The following is a 16,307-nucleotide window of genomic DNA, read 5'->3' as shown; positions in this document are numbered from 1 at the left end:
TGGCAACTTCGTGATTCCCATCAATAACTGAAGTGCAAAAAAAATGTACATTTCTTCCACAGTCACATCATTCCACTTTTTGCCCATGAAATCTTTAGTAGTTTTCTCGGGATTGTCACGGAAAAAATAGGCTGCGCGTGTATTTGTCCATTCACACAATGAAGAAATTACATCCACTCCCAAGAATAACTGTAAACAGTCAAATGCATTCATTGGATGTTGATCGTGGTGATGCAGAATTACCGGATGCACATCTTCAAAATCACTCACGTAAGTGGGGAGATCGCCAGGCCGTGAATCACTAATGGGTCTGATAACAATCTAAAACTAACATCTCCACGCGGAGATGACCCATTACTCTCCACCGATATCGTTTCACTCGTACCTGAATCTTCTTCACTATCACTAACCACTTCAGGAACATAATCGGTATCCGAGTCGTCAAATGACACATCACTCTCACCTCCGTCAGTAGAACCCTCAAAGTCGCTGAACTGCGGCCTAAAATCTTCATTATCACTCTCATCAGACGACATTTGGCCCGTTTGAGCAAACCAACCTGAAAAGAAAGAAAATATACATTAGGTATCATTGTGAAGAATTTACGTGAAGTTACGATGAAAGAAACTTGTATATGATATGACTTCTCATAAAATATATATGAAACATCAAGTCACACTTCATTTTACCTGGATGGGTATAGTAACTAGGATGTTATCCTTTAGTGTATCGAAGAAGTCTTCCAAGCAAGGCTGTGTCTGAGGAATGAAGTTGAAAATGCCCGGCTACCTGAAAAGAAAGAAAATATACATTAGTATCATTGTGAAGTTTGTACATGAAGTTACGATGAAATGAACTTTTATATCACATGACTTCTCATAAAATATATATGAAAAACTTTACTTTCTTTTACCTGGATGGATGGGTAGGGAGGGTATCAAGCAAAGGTCTTCCATGCACGGCTGCTTCGGAGTGAATGCTATGAAATATGCTCTCTTTGTCATATATGCCCCTACATCCATGACGTCATCTGCTATAGCCAGTGTTTTCGCATCCGGTTAGGGCGAGATAAGAGATGAAGGCAAAGGAGACGATGAGGACGAAGACGAAGATGACGATGAGGATGAAGAGACGACGAGGATGCCTTGTCAAAACTTGGCTCACACAAGTTTTTCGGTTTATAGGGATGACAGATGACCGTGTTTTCCCATCCAGTCAGGACTTGATAGGAGATGAAGGTGAGAAGACGATGAGACGAAGACGAAGATGACGATGAGGGATGAAGAAAGACGATGAGGATGAAGAAGACACCGAAGATGGAAATCGTAGACATCCATTGATGCCTTGTCAAGACTTGGCTCACACAAGTGTTATCGGTAAAAGCGTTAGAGATGATGTTATCACGACTGGAAGTAGCGAGTAAGTGTGATGAGCTGTCCACTGCTTGAGTGTTTGTTTGCTCCACTTCCTGTTTGTTCCACATCCTGCCAAGGCTTGGCTACTCTCTCTCTCTCTATCAGTAAAATTTCGTTTTTGGTCCGAACTCCGAACCTAGTAATATTTTATTTTGTGATAAAATCTATACAAGTCTACAAGTTTATTTTGTATAGAGAATAAGAAGATTCAAAAGATAATAAAAAATATAAATGTTCGGCCCGGAAACGAACATTTCATCCGTTGATAAATCGGTGGTTGTTTCCATACCTCTCGGTCATAAGTTTATTTGATTTTTACTAGATTGGAGAATTATGTATAAGATTGGGAAACAAAAATATAACTTCAGACGGGAAAAAGGGTTTATCGTTGTTTATTACGGGTATCTAAACTAATTTTTCAAGTTTCTTGTCCTCAGAAAAAATACTTTTTCGCTTTTTCTCTGGTTTGGTTTTTTATATATATAAAAGTTACTATAAGGGCTTTTATTTTTACCTTCATTTATCTGATGTTCATATCTTTTATTTGTAAAATGTAATTAGTGAATAAATAATAAATACAGTAAATGATGATGCAACTGGGTTTTATACTTTGGGTAGAATTATTACATGTTTTACGCTTTTATCTGGTTTTGTGATTTTTTGTAAACTTGCGTGAGTGTGACATAGTCATTCCATTGAAATTCACACATATACATATATAAACATATGAGTCTCTGCGTGTGTATGCAGTTTTTAGACTAGGCCTATATCTAAAAAAAAAAATTGGGCACGAGTCCTTTCTTTTTCAGTTTTTTTTTTTATATATATAAAGAGGAGTGGATAGTCGAAGGTAGTAAGGTATTTTGGATTAGGGGAGCGGTGGAAAGATTTTTGAAGAAGGAAAATGTAAAAAGACAGTGTTAGGGTAGCTTTAGATTTTAGAAATACTTTAGAAAAAAGTTACGCCAGCTGACATTGCAGTGGAGATTCATGCAGTTGCACTCTGTTGAGTGCCTGCACCTACAAATAGGATTGTAGCACTCACAGTGGAAATTATTCCACCTGTCTACGAACCAGTGCCAAAAAGGCAAGCCAGCAGGCTGTACAAAAAGGGTGATGGTGACCCACCCATCATTGAAAACAGCCTCGAGTCTCACCAAGTGATGCATGTTTGCCATCGGAAGCCAGAATGAATGCGCGTCAACCATGTGACTGGCCTCATGGAAACAGGAGAGCGTGTTGCCATGTAAAATGGGTTTCTAAGTTTCTAAATACAATTTCTTTTTTTTTTATCTATAATTGAGAGACTATATATATGTGTGTACGTGTGTCGCGAGTGCATGTATAAAACTATACACAGTATAAATCCAAAAGTCTGAATGTAGATAAATAAGCAGTACTAATATTTTTTTGGGTTCATCATACGTCTGACATAGTGTCATACTGTTTATTTTGGTCTAAACAAACTCTTCAACCGAAATTACAGAATGGAAGTTGGAAGTCCCTATCTGAAAAGAAAGTTTTGGTGGTAGACGCGTACCACCTTTAGGAACCCGGTGCGGTGTAGTAGACTTGAATGGTGGTACCCAGGTACCTCCAAACAAACTTTCGGTAATGAGAGGTTAATGGTGTACTGCACTACCAGACATAATATAATGCCGATCTGAAACATTCTACTAGGAAAAAATGAAATTTTGCAAGTGCAGGTGGATACAGCAAATTCTGTAGCTCAAGAACTTAGCTTCTGCTTTCTTTTTTATTCCCCCCCTTTTTTGTACATATATTATGTACGATGTGTTTTCTCTTAGAAAGCAAACTGGTTCTGAACTTTTGTCAACAACAGCACACTAACGTTTGTAGGAAGAGTGTTATTATCTTATCTTTTTATGTCATCCTTTACCAATGATTATTTGGATGCTTTTCTTGGCTTACAAGTATTATTTTATCATAATTATGCCTTGTAAGTAGTAGGGTCGTCAACGGGAAGCAAGTTCTCGTAATATTAGCGAATATAATGAAAGCCAAGAAAAGCACCCAAAAAATCACTGGGAAAGTTGATAACACACAAATATACAATAATGAAACTTCCTACAAAAGCCAGTGTAACCTAACTCGTGTTTGTAGTTGTTGACAAAAGTTCAGAACCAGCTAGTCTTTATTTTATATAGAGGCGATAGTATCTCTGTAAAAATAAGGGGACCAGGTGTCAGCTAGACTTTCTAGACACCTTTGAGTGTGACAGTAAGGCAAACTTTGCATTTTTCTCAAAACATTGTAGTTTTGTACATTCAAATCTCTATAACTTGGCTATTTATGAATGAATTTGAATACTTTAAAACACATCATATTCAGTAATTATTTGGGAATAATTTCATGTTAATTTTACATTTTTATTTGTATTATATTTTTACGTATACAGTACTTGACAAGATATTAGGCCAATTAGCTTCAAGCGGCCCTAACATCCTGTTGAATTTTGAAGAACGGAAAAGTTGGAAAGAATTTTGTCAGTGAATTAGCAGCCTACAGCACGTAGAGAAATGGATGGAGCTTGGACAGTGACAAGGAGAGAGTGCTCCATCATGCTTGGAGGTTTAATAAGTGGCTGTATGTATTTTTTGGTCAGCGCTCCCACCGCAATTTTTGCTTACTTCTACGCATCACTATTGTCCCTGGTGACCTTAATATGGCCAAGACAGTGATTTGAGCCAACAGATAATGGCAGAGATATGTTGTTGAAGCAATCTGGCATTAGAACAAAGCAGGTTTCAGATCAGTGGTTGTGCTGAGGCATTCAGTTTGGCGTTGGGTTGCCAGATTTAATAAAGGTGGCAACCAGGAAAGTGGCCTGGTATGCCTAAGAAGACCTCTGATCAAAGTTGACTGTACTCAAGCATCAATTAGAAAGTAATTGACACTTGAGAACAGTCAAACCAGAGCTTTTTTTTGAGACGGAATTTCGTTGCCGCCTTCGTTAAATCTGGCAACCCAATGTCGAACTGAATGCCTCCTCACCAGCTGATCTGACATTGCTTTGTTCTAATGCCAGATTGCTTCAACGACATATCTCATATTATCTGTTGACTCAAACATCTGTTGACTCAAATCACTGTCTTTGCCCACGTTAAAGTCACGGGGCAATAAAGTGATACTTGGTATGTAAAAATTGCGGTGGGAGCACTGACCAAAAAATATATACAGTTGCTAATTAAACCTCCAAGCAAGTGACTGAGCGCTCTTTCCATGTCAATGTCCAAGCTCCACCCATTTCTCTACATACTGTGGGCAGCCTATTGCACTAACGAAATTTCTTCCCAACTTTTCCGTTCCTTCAAAGTTCAACGATATTAGGCCTATTGGTGCTAAGCAGCCTAAAATCTTGTTGAATACTATAATATTTAATACAATTTTTTTTTGTATTTTGGTGCTATTTACTATTTTATTCTTTCAGAGTAAACAAAACCTAACTTGGTAATTTTATTCATGCGGTTTTGTTCTTAATCATATAAGCTTTGATTTGTTTTTTGAATATTTAATATTGATCGATATATAATGGTGAAACACAAAAAAAAAAAAATCATAAAAAATACATTTGTGCTCCTATTAGGGAAAAAAATTTGTGCACACATTCCTTAAACAACTATATATCGGCACTAATTTTCATTACAATAGCTTATGATAACCCAACATCCCTGGCTGATACACGTAAGTGGTTTCTATGATAGTGTCAACTGTTTAATGCTGAGACACTTTTTCTTGGCAGCATAAAAATACAGAAGATTTAAAACACTAAGTCTAATATTGTGTCGGTTCTGTTTTGTACATAGGTATTGGAAGAGGGATGGGGAGGAGCTTATAAACATTTTTTATTACGATCTTATAGTCCCCTAGTGTCACGTGAAAACCCAGCAATCTATCACTCCTATAGGTTATCACATTCACTATATTATCTATACATTTGTACCACAGGAAAGAAAAACTCCCTGTTGGACGACTGGATACGATGTGATCTATAACTCGCATCGAAGAGGGCAAGAAAGCTCTGAAGTCTTCGTATACCGAGTTGCAGTTAAGAAGGTCGTGGCATAATGAGCATTTCTTGCTATGCAATGATGCCTTTTGAAGTCTTTGCAGAATATGGTTAGAGGAGGAATGTTCTGCTAGAGGCCAAAAATATTCCATGACATTATTTCTAATATATATTACATGACTACTCAAGAAATTTAGAAATGAGTAAATCATCATTTCAGTGGATGGGAGGTTGGCCGCTTGGGGTGGGCAGTCATTTTCAATGGGAGGTTGGCTGAGCCTTCACCCATACCCCTGCATGGGCTTTCAATAAGTTTCCCTTATGTGGGGGGGTGGGGTGTTGGTCCTGGATTGGGTTATATCTTGAGGCTTTTATACTATGATTGAAATTCTTGCCTTTAAGAACATTGAAGTGACGAAATAGGCAGGTAATCCTCTTAAGCCACTTTGTTTAATTTTGCATGAGAGATCCCGGAAGATAAGGGAGTCGAAGTCCCTGAGAAACTTGACTCTCTTTACTATGGCATCTTAACTTCACCGATGAGTGCAAATTGTGAATCACAACGTGACATCTCATAATCATCATCATTCACCATGGGGGTTGTAGGAGATAGGGTTGGAAGACTCATGAGGTCTGGTGATGTTGACCGAGTCTAATAACATTGAGGACTTGCAGTGGCTACCAAAAACAGGTTTTTCCTACGTCAAAACACGTTGTAGTAAACCCCCGAATTCACGGGGGTATGTGTACCGCACTCACACGCACATCTGTGCACATATAGCTAAAATCCAAGAATACTTAAAACTCCTGTAAAAATGCTTAGAACTGCCTATTTTGATAGTTCAAACACACACACCAAAAAAAAATGTTTATACCCGAATATTTTAATAGTTTTCTAGTGGGCCCCTCTTATTCGTGGACTCACGCATTTGTGGATTTATCTGTGGACCAAATCTACCCATTATTCATGGGAAATTCACATATTCGCAGTATTTTTCTCTGAGAAATATCCAACAATTCCTGTTTTTTTTTTTACCAATTTCATCATAAATGCACTTTGTGATAAAACTAAAAAACCAAGAATAAAAATTTTTAGTGGATTTTTCTTGAGTTTTAACTAACAAAATAGGTCATTTTAAGCCTTTCTTCAGGGATTCCAACTATTAGTGGGTTCTAGCTATTCAAAAGGGGTCTGGTACGCATCCCCCACGAATACGGGGCGACCACTGTACTACCAAAACCCTGCAGGGGGTTAGTGCTGTCAGTGCACCTAATTTGGTGCAATGTAGGCATTACTTAAGGTTCTTTGCAGCATCCCTTCGGCTCCTAGCTGCAACTTCTTTCATTCCTTTTACTGTACCTCATTTCATATTCTCTTTCTTCCATAGTGCAATTGCAAGGTTTTCCTCCTGCAACACCTTTCAAACCTTTTACTGTCAAATTTTGTTTCAGTGCTGAATGGCTTTAGTTGCCCCAGTGCTTGGCATAATGCCAAAAATCCATATAAATCAAACTGTACTACCAAAAGTGCATTTAGTCATGAAAATTAGTATATGAAAATACAGTAATTAGTGAATATTTCTGTGAAAAATACTGCAAATAGGAGAATTTTCTGCTAATAATGTGTTTACAGTAATACTGTAATCTTATGTGAAGTTAGGTTCCTGACCCCCTCGCACAAGTTTATTTTTTTTTTGTTTTTTTTAAGTTTGGCTCTGTCTCTAAAACTACTAAGAAATGCTTATTGCTAGAGTTAAAACCCTAAATATGACCATAATCATGCTCCCCAAGTATTAAGCTAACTTCTAAATTAAATTAAAGTTACTGTAATTCCATTTAAAAGTTGGCTTAATACCCTTAAAAGAAAAAATTTAAATAAATGGGTGGTAAAAAGTAGTGTGAAGATTACATGTAATATTTCTGTCTTCTTTCCCCCTTTAGTTATTATAATTGGCCTTTATTAACTAGTTCCATTTTTCTTAGCCACAGACAACAACACCAACTAGTACAGATGAAACACTACCTCGAGGATGGACGAGTCAAGTGGCGCCAAATGGCAGGGTGTTCTTCATTGGTATGTACAATAGTTAAAAAAGCTGTCTAGATTTTATATTATAACCTTTTATTTGCTTACATTATCATTATTAAAGGAATGAATGTAAATCATAACACATTTATTTATTTCAGTTGCATAAAAATTACATCAGATGTTTAGTTACTTTTTTGGAAGTTTTAAAAGATATACATGACACTTTGTAGAAATATTTAATATTCATAAAGATGTACAGGCAGCCCCCAGTTATGGTGGGAGGTTCCGTTTGGATTCTATGACAATAACTGAAAATCGCTGATTACTGAAAATCTGTGCCTTTTGTTGATCAGCCTCTGTTAGGTAGGTATCAGCACCAAAAATTGCTAATTTTCGTCACTAGACAAGCTCAAGATCACTGATAACCAGGGACTGCCTGTATTCTGCAGCAGCATATTGTAGTGTATTTCAATTTTTTCCTAGATCATATTAACAAGCAGACAACATGGATAGATCCCCGTTCTGGTATGCCCAGCTCTCCGCCCAATCAACGCCATGCTAATAATTGGAGACACGAAGATGAACTTGGACCATTGCCTGAAGGATGGGAACAACGAGTACATTCTGATGGAAGAATATTCTTCATTGATCATAGTAAGTGATAAACTTGATCATAACAATGTTATAGGTTATTTTGGAGGGACAGGCAATAAAGACAGTGATATGTAGCATTGTATTAACCTTTTCAAGTTTTTTATGCAATGATAATTCAGTTAAAATAAATTAAATTTGGTTATTACAGAAGGCAACTCTTAGGAGAAATATTTGAATTACAATGACAACATAGAACTAAGTTAGATGCCGAAGTATTCAAGTATCCAGTATGTGCAATGATGTACAGTGAAAACCCAAGTCTGATTGATTGTTCCCAAGTTGACTAAAATTTCTGTCTCTAGTTTAGATATTTTTGCTTTGGGACCACCTAATCTAGGATCTGGATGTTAAATTTAAATCCCATTGGACAAATAGCTTCTCTGGAGTAGTAATAATAGGTTTGGGGTAGTGGACTTATCGATCCTGTAGATAAGCAATATTAAGCGCCATCAATTTGGAAAGGATTGGGCAGGAAAGAGGTGCCATTACTTCTATAGCCCATAAATTCACTAATGGCAACTTTTACTCTGGCTAAAATCAAGATTTGGCAGCTTATGCAAGCTTGGTAGTGATTTGGACTTTGAGGGCTAATGTACTGCTTTTCTGTCTCATATGACATCTTTTTATAAATTTGTTCATACATAGCAAAAGTAATCTTGCAAAGAAGTATTAGAAAAAACATGTAAATAAAAAAGAAAGTTCCTGAATCTTCGTTCTCTGTAAATTTACTTAAATATTTTTCAACTAATATGCTAAGAATTTGTTACTGATTATTTATTAGAAAGAACATTTATAAGTTGGTAAAAATTATAATTGTCTTGCAAAAGAGGTCCTACAAGGGGTTGTAAATAGTCATTTTCAACTTCTCATGGAAGGTAGGGAAGTTTTTTAGAATTTTTTCTTTCACAGTGTACATTTACATATCTTTCTCTTTCCATTGATGAGTTTACCCGTCGTCTAAGGGTTAAGCATCAAATAAGTAAAAGTTTCATTAGATTGTATATCACATTTATGATGGAAAAATTATTTTTTTAAATTTGTTAATTCATCGTACATTAAACTGATTTTATATAATAATAAATGTGTCTCAACTTTGTAACAGAGAACCGCACAACAACTTGGGAGGATCCACGTTTGCTCAACCCAGCGATTGCAGGAACAAAGCTATTCCTTATTCAAGGGATTATTTAAACAAAAATATGAGTTCTTCAAGTCGAAGATCCCCAAACCTGTAAGTTAGATTTCTTGTTGTGTAGTTATTTTATGAATGTTGATTATAGATACCCGAGTATCTATAACCTCATACGAGTAGCAATAACAGGTTTAGGGTGGTGGACTGACCCACTTATGGTGAGCATCATTATTACACGCCATCGTTTTGGGGGAATTGGGCAGGAAAGAGGTGCCATTACTTCTATAGCCTATAAATTCACTAATGGCAACTTTTAGACTAGCCTGTATAAAGGAAACAGGCATATCAGGGGTTGGTTGTGATTTAGACTTCAAGAGAGCATGTAGTACTGTGCCTCTCTCTCCTCTCACATGACATCTTTTTATAAATTTGCTCATAAATATCCAATAAGGTGTTGCTGTTGGTTTTTAGTTCTTTTATGGTAGCATGTCAATTATAATTTTGCAAAGAAGTATTAAAAAAAAATTTACTGCATCTTCGATCATTAGTAAATTTACAAAAATATTTTAAAATAAATATGCTCAGAATTTGTTAAAGATTTTAGTTCTTACATATATTGATATTATATAAGCTTTAATTGTAATTTTATAAAATTAAATAAATTTATTTATTAGATAAAAAACATGTATAACTTGGTAAAATTTATGATTGTTTTGTAAAAGAGGCTCCACATGGGTTGTAAATAGTACAGAAAGAGCCCCGGACCTCAATGTTAATTCATTCCAGAAGTGACGAGATGCGATTTTGTCGACATCTGAATGAATTTTTCCCATAAGAAATAACAGAAAAGGGATTAATCCACTCGACCACCAGTTATTACCCTAACTTTGCCTTATTATACAAAACATTATCCATAAATTACAATTAAGTCCAGTGTTAAATACCATACCATTCAACGCACTTTATTTATTTTTAAATATATACTGTAGTAAAATAACTGCCCTACGTAAGCTCAATTCGGCCATAATACGGTGGTTGACTTGAGCGCCATAGGCTAGGCTAGGTACTAGTATATACTGTAAGTAGTAGGCATAATTATTGTTGCTAATAATAAGACATTGAAAATAAAGTTTAATTCTTACAGGAAATTAATAAAATATTGAAAATAAGCCAAATTATGTCTGTTATCATAACTTCAAAAAATTCCTTGACGTAAGTCGCTAGCTAGTGGCCGTGAGCAGCCGTAAACAGACGTAAACAACCATTACACAGAGTCTACTGGAATAGTGTATACAAAATAACTTTAGAATGCCTTTTAATACGTGTCATGATATTAAATTGTTTCTCATAAAATATCCTTGTGAAATAGGGGCATTTTTCATAGGCTCTTTTGCTTGATAATGTGACTGAATTATTGATGGAGTTAATTGGAGTATACCCATTTGGAAGTAAATTCTCATAAATGTATCCTTTAAACTTGGGAAATTGGAACGAATCCCAATTTAAGGATAACTGGGGAGCTATCGATATCGCAAAACCCTTTACGTAATTTGATTATAAAATACTAGCAAGAAAATATTGCCCCTTAGTAAACAAGTCTTCTAAGTCCAGCACGACTGGGAACTATGAATTATGAGCATGGTAACTTTCGTAAGTCAAGCATGTCTAGGAATTATGAATAATGAGCAGACTGCAAAAAATGTTTTGGCAGGGAAAAAGCTGACTTTTTTTTTTTTTTTTCAACATATTATGGTTATAAATAAAGTACGTAGCTGCTATCCTTAAACCCAGCTTTCTTTCGTAAATTAAGTTTCATTCGTCATCTAAAGACAGCGATCTGTCGTTAAAATGAAATCAGCTATTTTAAGAATGTAAACAAAACCAGAATGCAAATGGCAGATCATTCTGTTCGCATTATAAATCGATAATATGGTAATAATACATGCAATATGATTAGATACAGTAAAACCAGGGTTTTATTTAAAATTAACATTATGATCAATACACAAATATTATCGACTTTTTCTAATGGATATGTGTCAGTGGAACAATCTCTCTCTCTCTTTACTCTCTCTCTCTCGCTCTCATCTCTCTCTCTCGTCTCTCCTCTCTCTCTCTCTCTCTCTCTCTCTCTCTCTCTCTCTCTCTCTCAAACATATCTGCTTCTCTGTTAATTACTTTTACTAGTGATTTTCATCAAAACCTATTTCAACAATAGATAAAAATAAATTATCAGATCTCCATGATGTGGATGATCAGAATACACTTTGCAGGTCTGAATAATACGTATGGTGATCATCATTCATACACTGCACTATGACGTCAGAAATGCATGAGGCAGAGCCTTCCGTCTTAGCTAATGGCTGAGGAAGAAATCCATCTCTCACATTCCCCCTTGGAGGAATAATAGATTTTTTTTCTCCAAGTATTCCCCCACCCCTTTTCTCAGATACCAGCAAACCCCCTCACATCTAAAATATTTGAAAAGACAATAGATTTGATACGTTTTGCGGCGCATGACTTGCAGAATTTAAACAGTTTCGCAGATACAGAAAATCTATTTTTGAGAACTAGCGACTATAAAAGGGGAATCGCATAATTCGCGACCGGATTGTAGTAATTTTCAACTTCTCATGGAAGGTAGGAAATATTTTTAAGAATTTTATTTGTTTCACCATGTGCTTTTTTTTTTTTTTTTGCCAACCTCAAGTTTTGCCAGCATAGGGTGCAGCATATCAGTATATTACTCTGGCTCCAAAGGGTTAAGACCACCTTGTGGTTATGGATTTCCTGAGATGAATGTTTGGAAAGGCCTTAACCTGCACCTTTCCAAAGTTCAGCTCATTTTTATGTATTTTTTTTTTTTTTTTTTTTATTAAAGACATTTTGAACATAGTTCTGTCTCACTCATTATTTCAATTTTGCTTTTGCAGACCAACGTTCCTAACAAATTTGATATAAAGGTGAAAAGAAGCAACATTTTGGAAGACGCATTTGGCATCATAAGCCAAGTGAATCGTGTTGATCTTTTGAGAACCAAGCTGTGGATAGAATTTGATGGCGAAGTAAGTTTTTTCTCTATGGTTAACTATCTTTGTTTTCCTTTTGTATTGTAAATTATCATGATTTTAGTAACTATTTTACATGTATACCTACACTTTCTTTTTGCTTCAAATTGATTTCTGAAGAGAATAATCTAATGATGGATGTTGATCTGTTTGTGTTATTTATATTTTATTAGATCACCCTAGGTACCAGAATGATGTTAATATTATTTCATTGTTTAGTTTTGAACATCAATTCCATATAGTTGCAGTTTTCCTCTTGAAAATTTTATCACTTGGGAACCATTTGTGGGATTTAGAAAATTGTGTTATTTTGTATAATTGTGGAAAGTAGGCCATTTATTAGATAAAAAAGTAGATTGACTTTACTGAAGAATTTTTGCAGTATACAAGATACCTGTGTTTTGAATTTTTCTCCAGCACATTCCCTCATATTTTTATGGTGTTTATACCTTCTCTCTTCCAGGTTGGGTTAGATTATGGTGGTGTTGCTAGAGAGTTCTTCTTCCTTTTGTCAAAAGAGATGTTCAACCCTTATTACGGCCTGTTCGAGTATTCAGCTACGTAAGTGTTTTGTACAGTTGACCAAAGCCACCCAGGGGTGATAAGCTGAAATCTGCAATAAGGTACCCCTCTGTAAAAATGCTTATAACTGCCTATTTTAATAGTTCAAACACCAAATATACTTGAACTATCATCCTACACCAAATATACCTTAAATTATCATCCTAAAACACTAACATGATTTGGAAGTCATCATACAACATACAGTTTACAACTACGTGTGAAAATTAATCAAGTTCCCTTATATTCAGGCACAGCCATTTTCTCTCATACAGTATTCAAGCCGTCCCATGTTCTTTTTAGAGATAATAGGGGAAACATTGGGAATTCACTAGTAGAGTTAGTACTGTACATAAGTATTTAAATATGCATTGAAAAAAAATATTAAATTATAAATGCAATAAACAGTAATAAAACATTGTTGTATACAGTTATGTCTGTTAATCTTACTAAGAAAGAATCAACTAAGCTTGTAATAAAAATGGTACAATTAATCAAGCAAAGCAAAAATAAGATTGTATAAAGTGTACATATATATGAATAAATTCTTCTGTTAAAATGAATTCATCTCAAGTATAAAAGGCCCATTAGAAGACTGGTTTAAAGCTAAGTACTATATTTTGGTGGACTGACCCCACCCTTATCAAGTGGTGAATGACAGAAGTTATGTTTGCGAAATATATAGTGGGATAAATGCCTGGGGTCACCATTAAGCCGACATTGGTTCTGTCAATTGTCTTGATCCGCTTCATTGTTGCTTCTAGGAAGATATTGTCTATATGGTCAGAGTCCCAGGCTTCATTGGAAAGGTTGATACTATTATTAATATCTTGTTGTTTTATCAGTGAAGATGCGACCATCTGACATTTGTATTGACAGCTGCTTTTGTATAAAATTCAGGACGAGTTCTAATCCATGGTATGGTTCATGTTATTTATATGATAAAAAATGTTGAACTATTATAAGCGCTCACTTAGATATGAACATCATAATTCAGCAATATTACATCATATTATTAATAACACGAACCATACCATGGATTGGAACTCAAACCGAATTTTATACAAAAGCAGCTGTCAATACAAATGTCAGATGGTAAAATCTTCACTTATAAAACAAGATAATAATATCAACCTCTCCAATGGAACCTGGGATTGTGACTGTATAGACAATATCTTCCTTAAGGAAACGAAGCGGATTAAGACAATTGAGAGAACCAATGTCTGCTTAGCGGTGACCCCAGGCATCACCTTTGTGCATTTTTCTCACTATATATTTAGCAAATGTAACTTCTGTCATTCACTACTTGATATGGGTGAGAGTCAGTCCACCAAAATATAGTCCTTAGCTTAAATCCAGAGTGTTTTAATGTGCCTTTTATACTTGAGGTGTATATTCATATGTGCACTCATTTGAAAGTGTTGTGTGAACTTCATGGAGTTTTAGTTTTTTATTTTTATGTTTGTAATACAGTAATACCTCAATCTGATGCGAGGATAGGTTCCAGACCCCCTCACAGACGCTGAATTTTCAAATAAGTTTGAAGTCTCTAAAAATGTTAATTCCTGGCCATCGACGCTGTGTGATTTTCGACGCAAAGTGATTTTAAGTCTATGGCAGGCGCACCTTTTTTTGGAGCACTAGACCAGTTAACAGCACTCTAGACTAGTCAAACGTTGCTGTAATCCTGTAATGGTGCATTAAGTAAAATTATATTTATGCAATATAGTACTATAGAATTTACTGTACAGTAGTACTGTACAGTACATTATAGTGTTATAAATACTGTAAAGGGAAAAAGCCTACCTTTAATTCTTTGGGTGTCTAGAGTATATAAAGATATAATAAGGTTTTTATACGGTGTACAGGTAGCAATAGTGTTCAGGTTACAATAATCTGTCTTGAGATAATCTGATTTTACAAGAGACCAAATTACAGTGGCCTAACTTTATCCCATCTTCTATTTAAATAAGTTCAAAAGCAGCAAAAGAAATTATGAAAGTCTGGTTTTAACGTTATACTTGTTGCATAAATGTGTACAGCCATGAACAACCGAACGAGAAACAATTTTTTTTTTTTTTTTTTTTAAGTACAACCGAATTAGATAACAACAACATCCGTTTATCTTGTATTTCAACCATCGCACTATAGTAAACAATTACCTTAGTTGTTATAAATGACGTTATGTATAATTGGACTGAGTTGTCTTAATGTAATAACTTTATTCGCTATAGATCAAAGATCATTAGGGAAATATACTGTTAAATTTAAACCTAGTTGTAGCTGAAGCTGAGAAAACTGTTCAAGCTGCTAACGACCATTATCGTGCACTGGCAACAAGGATAAAACGCCAGTAAACGTATGCCATCAAACACAACCATAGAAAAAATTGAGATTAAATAATTTTAATCGAAACTGCTGTGCTTGAAAGAACACATTTTACTGTTGGTTTCACGCCGATAAAAGATAAATAACGTAAAGTTCGTATTACGATGATATAAAGGAAAATTGCAAATGGAATCACGTAATTGTTTTACACAATGCGACATATTCAAGTCATATTTCCTCCTAAAAATATTCGTTTATGCCAACTAGAAGCAAGAAAGTTCGTTCAGAATTGTGTTAAATATGGCAAAACAAACTCTAATTTACCATCAGCTGATTTCCAAACCAAAACATTGACCTCTATGTTAGTAGTATTTTATAAGATTATAATATGAGAACATACATACATACAATATTATTGGTTACAGTGAAGTAATGTATAGCTTTTTAAAAGATTTATGGAAAAGATGCATATTTACTTTTTCTTCTTTGGCAATCATTGCTTATCTTAATTTTCGTCACTATGCCATCTGTGAAGCAGCGGAGCCTTGAGCTCGTACAGTCATACCTCAATTTTTTGTTCGTGTAACAAAGCAAAAAATCAAATGAGTTTCATAGTTATATTTTGTACTTCTATCCCATGGAAAAAAAAACAAATAAATTGCAGTGTTGCAATATCGAATGTATACGCAAGTTTTGTCTTTTAAAATCAATTTATGAAACAATTGTAAATATAATTTGTTATAAAAATGTAATTCAATGATATAAATTAAAATTTTATTATTCGGGCATGACTGATCAACCTATTCCCTTCATCATGTGAAGGGCTGTTATAAAGACTTGAAATGGACATGCGTACTACCTCTGAATCATATGTACAAAAATAAAGAAAATAAACCCTGTAATAACATTTTTTCATACACATTTTAAACATAAAATTTTAACAAAAAGCTGAAGTTTCATGAACAAAATGAATTATAATTACGCCTCCCAAATTAATTAAAATATAACACGTGAAGTCTTTGTAATGCAATGTTTCGGTAACAGCATCGGACAAGAACAAACATGAAAAAAACATCCTCTGATAATGCAG

At 34.9% G+C, this 16,307-nt stretch overlaps 2 protein-coding genes across 2 annotated transcripts in view; one reads left to right on the top strand and one right to left on the bottom strand.

Moving 5' to 3' along the window:
- LOC135220056 (uncharacterized) overlaps positions 1-12,950 on the top strand; it is a 38,398-nt gene extending 25,448 nt beyond the window's left edge. Inside the window, exons 4-8 of the mRNA XM_064257386.1 lie at positions 7,429-7,519; positions 7,958-8,128; positions 9,231-9,359; positions 12,194-12,325; positions 12,792-12,950. Coding sequence (XP_064113456.1) covers positions 7,429-7,519; positions 7,958-8,128; positions 9,231-9,319 — 351 coding nt within the window. The 3' untranslated portion in view covers positions 9,320-9,359; positions 12,194-12,325; positions 12,792-12,950. The remainder of the gene's footprint in view (positions 1-7,428; positions 7,520-7,957; positions 8,129-9,230; positions 9,360-12,193; positions 12,326-12,791) is intronic.
- The window catches only part of LOC135219734 (E3 ubiquitin-protein ligase Nedd-4-like), a 284,620-nt gene that overhangs the window by 98,795 nt on the left and 169,518 nt on the right, over positions 1-16,307 (bottom strand).

This window comes from Macrobrachium nipponense, chromosome 1, assembly GCF_015104395.2.
Source record: "Macrobrachium nipponense isolate FS-2020 chromosome 1, ASM1510439v2, whole genome shotgun sequence".
NCBI classification, from domain to species: domain Eukaryota; kingdom Metazoa; phylum Arthropoda; class Malacostraca; order Decapoda; family Palaemonidae; genus Macrobrachium; species Macrobrachium nipponense.
The sequence above is the reverse complement of the archived record's forward strand: the minus strand, read 5'-3'. Positions and strand labels throughout refer to the sequence as shown.